General features: G+C 53.2%; 1 protein-coding gene across 3 annotated transcripts in view; it reads left to right on the top strand.

The window, feature by feature from the left end:
• Positions 1 to 615: 615 nt before the first annotated feature.
• Positions 616 to 6,000, top strand: part of LYPD1 (LY6/PLAUR domain containing 1) — a 35,358-nt gene continuing 29,973 nt past the window's right edge. Inside the window, exons 1-3 of one of the 3 annotated variants that reach the window (XM_017854738.1) lie at positions 2,081 to 2,132; positions 2,239 to 2,307; positions 3,668 to 3,805. In XM_017854738.1, coding sequence (XP_017710227.1) covers positions 2,081 to 2,132; positions 2,239 to 2,307; positions 3,668 to 3,805 — 259 coding nt within the window. Of the gene's footprint in view, positions 1,005 to 1,112; positions 1,588 to 2,080; positions 2,133 to 2,238; positions 2,308 to 3,667; positions 3,806 to 6,000 lie in introns of those variants that run through there. The other 2 variants (XM_017854737.1, XM_017854736.1) reach the window with 2 other exon arrangements.

The following is a 6,000-nucleotide window of genomic DNA, read 5'->3' as shown; positions in this document are numbered from 1 at the left end:
CAAATTTCTATTTGCAATGTTCACTTTTAAAATAAAATTAATGGTGCTACGAAGAATTCTTTTAATATCCTTTTTTTTTACAAAGACTGTTTATATGTAAGGATAAATTCTATTTTAAAGGTTATGTGTATTTTTTCTAGATGTGAACTATTTATAATTGCTTATGTACAGGAGCTTGTAAACTAGGCACAATAGAAATATTTTTAGGATCTATATGGCTACTTTAGCACATAATTGTTTCTTTAAAGAGTATTGTATGATCAGTGTTATTTGGTTAATTTGTGCAATTTGTTTTATTTTATCCTAAATGAAAATTATGTAAAATGTCCTTGTCTTTCAGACTTTAAAAAATCATTTTGTTTCCTTTCTGAATAAAAGTTATATCACAATTGCACCCTCTGAAAACTGGAAATAACTTGCTCAAGGACCTTTTGGCCCAGTCAGTTACTTGAATCATGACTCACACGTGCTCTTGCGATGGGTTCCCCGAAGGAATAAATAAACTGGCCCTTTTGCTCTAGAGATAGTCATTTAGCCAATTGTAAGATCAGAGTCTGCAGACAGGTGAGTAATGGTCAAAGCATTTCAGTCTCCCCGAGGGGTTAACCAAATAGCAATGAAAGAAGGGGGGAGGGAGGGAGAGAAGGAGCCCGAGGCAGACACGGAGCGATCTCTGCAGAGGAATTACAAAGCAAGTCATTTAAGCTCCTTTCCAGACCAGCTCAGCTGGGAGGATGCAGAAATAAATGATCAGCGTCCCGGCCGGAGAGAGCTGCCCCAAGAAGTGGCCGCGGGAGAAAAGGGTGAAAAGGGGCAAAGCTTAGGAGGCGATTTCCACGGAAATGGACGCTCCCTAAGGATGTGGGGAAAGGGGGTGGGAATGTGCGGATTGGGGGCGGGGGCACCAACGCACTCCGGCGGGCAAGCGGTCTCCCGCAACACCTGCTGCAAGGCTCGGGAAGGAAGGCGAAGATAGCACCGGGGCATCCCCGGGAGTACGCAAGGTGGGTCACTTGGACTTTGCGGAAAGAAGAGGAATTTCAGGGGTGTGGGGAGCAGCCAGAGGCCGAGTCCGAGGCTGGGATGGCCTTCCGGGAGAGGACGTGGGAGTATGTACTAATAATCGGTGGTTTTGGAGAAAGCAGGATGGAGCCGGTCGGCGTTTTGGCGACAAGGAATGGAGGAGAGCAACCCTCTTCTTTACCCTGATTTGCTTTCTGTTGGGACCTCACGGCAGGTGTCCCCGGGACGGCGTTCTCCTAGGCTAGGCGACCAGGGCGGTGTCAATGCACCCTCCAGCGGTGCGCGCAGGCGGGAGAAGGGAGGGCGGCCCGGGCAAGCGCGACAGTCAAGGCAGTGTCCCCACCACACCCCCCTCCAGACTGGCCACGCCGAGCGGGTTCTTGACAGCAGGCCTCGGAGGAAGAGGGGGCACAGCTGCACAGGACACCCTAGGGAGCCTGCGAGCGTGGAACTTTGCCAGGCGCACGGGAACGCGCGCCCCTCCTGTCAGCCTCCCGGGGCGCCAGGCTCCAGCGGCCCGCAGTGGGACAGCCTCAGCGGTGTGGGCTGGACCCAGTGGCTGAGGTACTGACCAGTCCTGGAAGGGCGCGGAGTGGGGAGGCCGCGTCCTTATATCCGAAGGGCCAGCCGGGCACGCAGTCCTCAGACCCTAGTCCGCACCCGGCAGGTCCCCACGGCACCTGCTGCGCCCTCCCCGCCGCTCCCCCAACCTCCAGCCTCTTCACCTCAGAAAACTACCAGTCCTCTCCCGCGCCCCCCCGCACCCGGCGCCCCTTTCCCAGGAACGTGCGGAGGCGGGAGAAGAGGAAGACAGGAAGGGGGTGGGGATGTAGAGAGACGGTCCCAGCCTTCCCCGCCCGCCACCCCCACCCCAACTCGGCAGCCGTCACGTGGTGCCTGGAGTGGGAGGTGGGGAGAAAAGGCGAGACTTTTGTGGGTGCTCCGGATCGCCAGTAGTTCCTTCAGTCTCAGCCGCCAACTCCGGAGGCGCGGTGCTCGGCCAGGCAGCGCGAGCCGGAGGAGCGGAGACCCGCAGCCAGGAGCCTGAGCGCGGGCGATGCAGGCGCCGCGAGCGGCACCTGCGGCTCCTCTAAGCTACTACCGTCGTCTCGGCGGCAGCAGCGCGGGCCCCAGCAGCCTCGGCAGCCACAGCCGCTGCAGCCGGGGCAGCCTCCGCTGCGGTCGCCTCCTCTGATGCGCCTACCCGCTCCCGGTCCCGGGACTCCGGGAGAATGTGGGTCCTAGGCATCGCGGCAACTTTTTGCGGATTGTTCTTGCTTCCAGGTGAGAATGCCCAGAGGCCAGCAGCCGGGGCCAGGTGCGCACAGTCCATCTACCGGCCAGCCCTTTTGCCCCCAAGGCGCCCACCTCGGGGCCAGCCCTGCCCTGGGGCTGCCCAGCGGGAGTTGGGCGGCGGCGATTGGTGCCCTGGGGCGCGAGACTGGGAAAGTGTCCAAGTCCCGCGCTGCAGGAGGAGAGCCGGGAGCGGCGGGTTCGCCGGACTCCGGGCTACAGCTTATCGGGCTGCAGCTTCTCGGGCTGCATGGTCGGCAGAAGCTGGGCTTGGGAGGAGGGAGGGTCCGAGCCTTGCTGGAGTCTCGGCTAGGAAGAGGGGGCGACATCACCCGAACCCCTCCAAGTTGTCTGGCGCCTCCGGCACCCCGTGGGAGTGGCGCCGCCGACAGGTGAGCGGCGCGCTAGGCAGCCTGCGGCCGGGCTGAAGCTGGGTTGCTGCGCTCGGAGTGCGATAGATGGGGGGCAGCGGGAACGCGGGCAGTTGGGTCTAGACAGGAGCGCTTACACGGAGGACAGCCAGGCCGAAGCGACCAGAGGCGCAAAGGTCTAGCGTCCTCTCTCCAGTTCGCCTACTGGCTCCCGACTAAGCTGTGCAGAGCTGGGACCCCGACCACCGACCCTAGCCGAACGGTTGCCCTGAAAGCAGGGGCCTGGAAGAATGGGCCGCGGGATCGGGATCCAGGGTCCGCGCTCTCACAAACGCCCTCTCCCACCCTCTGTGGCCACCCGGGTCGCCGCGGGGACGGCCCTGGAGAAGGGCCGCAGACCCGGGCTCGGGGACTTGCGGCGCAACAGCACTTGGCGTCTGGCACCTCCACCCTTGTTCCCAGGTGGTCGCTCAGGGATCCTCAGAGCCCTGGCACAGAAACGCTGACTTTAAAAATTAAATAAGTAAAAACTGAAAAGACGTCTGCGAATGTAATCACGAATGGTGCCAAAATAGTAATTAAGTAATTTGTGACCAATTAGCAATTAGGCAAATCCTTTGGCTTTGGCTGGAGCTAACGCACGTCTCCAGAGCTACTTCCCTCTTCGGGTGGTACCGTCGCCACCCTCCTTTCAACTTCTTGGGAAAAGGCCTGGGGTGGTGTTGGATGGGCTCTTTGGGTCTAGAGCCGGGGTCCAGAGGTGGCGGGCACTATTCCACTTTGTCCTAAAGGACCCTAGGTACCCGCGCCGTCCCCTGCCAGTTTCAGCCACATCTGGCCCTACCCGGAGACCCAGGAATGCAGAGCCCCAAGCCTCCCAGAGGCCGGGAGCTGCCGCGCTCTGGGGCGTGGGATGGTCGTGATTTCCGGGGTGGGCTCTGTGGGGGCCGGATCTGAACCCGACTGCGTCTCTCTCTTAGGCTTTGCGCTGCAAATCCAGTGCTACCAGTGTGAAGAATTCCAGCTGAACAACGACTGCTCCTCCCCTGAGTTCATCGTGAATTGCACGGTGAACGTTCAAGACATGTGTCAGAAAGAAGTGATGGAGCAAAGTGCCGGTAAGAGCCTGGCAGCCCTCCCCCTCGCTCTGAAGCCTGGGCTGTGGGGTGGGAGTGAGGGGGCCATTAAATAACAGGAAAAAGGACTGACTGATTTAATGCCCACACACTGGTTATCGCAGATTTACTTTTACAGTGCTGGGAAAATGAAGAGTTCCAAGTTACTTTAATCTCATTAATTACCAGGGCTTCTCCCCAAGGGCCTTGGGAGGGGAAGTGCATTTAAATTAGTGGCTCTCCTCTTTTTATTTACTCTCTTCACCTCCCTATGCTAAAAGCTGATGGAGATAGAAAATATATGGCTAACCAGCCCTGGCTTGGGCAACTAGACAGTAGCCTGTGAGCACTGTCAGCCTGAAATATGGAGCTAGTTGAAGTTCCCAGAGGTCAGAGCTTGAAAAATGTGTTTTGTCATAGAGGCGCACCATATTTCCTTGAAGAACACTACAGGATCTTTATTTAATTTTAGAACTAATGCATCAACTTCCAGGCACAAATTGCCAAGATCTTTCAAAGGAATGCCGTTCTCAGCCCTACCAGCTTAGCTGCTGGCTGGCTGAGAAGAGGACCTGAGCATCCTGTGAGGGAAGGAGGGGTCTTGTGGGATAGCCCTTACTCCCTCTAGCTGACCAAGGGTCTTCTCGCTAAGGTAGAACTTTCCAACCGTCCCCCAACCCCCTACCCCAGCTGTCTTATTAGAACTCAAAGTTCCCCAAATTATAACTGGAACTTTGGGAGAATAGGTGGAGCTGTTACTTCAGTTTCAAGGTCAAAACCACAAACACAGACCTTGCCATTTTAAGGATATTGAAAAGATGGGAAATAGCGTAACTTTATGGCTGATATTGAATGAACCACAGCCCCCACTTCCCTTTAGTTCTGTGAACTGCCTGCAGAACCCGGTGAAGTGATTAGAACTGTTATATGATTCCCTTTACCCACTGGCAAATCAATGCAAGGACTCTAGTTTTAAAGCCAACATCTTGGGAAAGTTGTTTGTTCTCAGAGAAGGGCCTGGAAATGTCATATTGCTATCCTCATGGTTATTTGGAAAGCAGATGCTAGCTTGTTACTGTGCTATGTTGTGGTGTGTGTGTAGTTGTAAGGGCTGTTTTTATAGGTCATTATTTGTTGCACCAAAATCACTCTTCTGGGAAGCCTGAGACATACTGGCTCTCAAGGGTAACTTATCCCAAGAAATGGAGTAAACATCATTTTGGCACATGGGATTTGGGCTACTAATAATGCAAAACAAAACAAACTTGGCGATCATTCTTCAGTTAAGATTGATAGGGATAATTTGAACAAATGGGTTTTTTTCTACTCGTGTTTCTTTCCTACGTTTTACCTGAGCAAAAAATGTACTGCCTTTCCATCAGAGGGACTGCTGTGATTTTAGTCAGAATTACTGTTAACACTTTATTGTTAAGTTCAAATATTTGCAGCTTTCTTGAGACAGTAGTTTAGAGCCAGACAAAATGAGAATGTACTGTGGACACGTTAAGAACTTCAGAGTCCACAAGGCCACTGCTTATCTGAGTGTCATGTTTTATCACCTAGGATATGGTCGAGAAAGGGATGTAAGCTAAATTTGAGTCAGAAGAGGTTCCTTTTCTGAGAGACATTTCTTCTTCTGTAAAAGTGTGTCTAAGATGAATACCACACACTCCATTTTCAAAGTGCTGTTTTTAATCTTGCTTCATTCTGTCCTCAAAACCACTCTGTAAAAGAAGCAGAGGAGGCATTTTAACTTCCATTTTATCCACAGAAACTTCAGCACACTCTTCATGTGCCTGGCCTAAGGTTGCTCGTTTTCTGTAAGCTCGGACAAGGTGGGTGGGCATCTTGTCTCCAAACCAGGCCCCTCAGGCCACAGGTCACAGCCTAACAGGTCGAGACAGAATCAAGTAATAAGGCAGTTTCAATTGTGAAGTTTGATAAAGAGAAGCAGTCAACGAACTCAAAGGAAAAGGTTATGAAGGGAAGGATGCTAGGTCGGGGTGTGTGCACATGGAAGCAAGGCGTTCTAAGCCTGAACTCCATAGAAGCAAGCCAAATGAATCTGTTTCTGCGTCAAAGGAGCAAAGTCCAGGGGGAGCTCATACCTCCAAGGCACTTCCATTTTGATGTCCATGTACTTATTAGGGACCAATTTAATTTTTTGCCAACAAGGATAGAGAGCAAATCTAAAACTT

Source organism: Rhinopithecus bieti, unplaced genomic scaffold (assembly GCF_001698545.2).
Source record: "Rhinopithecus bieti isolate Rb0 unplaced genomic scaffold, ASM169854v2 scaffold_37914, whole genome shotgun sequence".
Classification (NCBI taxonomy): Eukaryota; Metazoa; Chordata; class Mammalia; order Primates; family Cercopithecidae; genus Rhinopithecus; species Rhinopithecus bieti.
The sequence above is the reverse complement of the archived record's forward strand: the minus strand, read 5'-3'. Positions and strand labels throughout refer to the sequence as shown.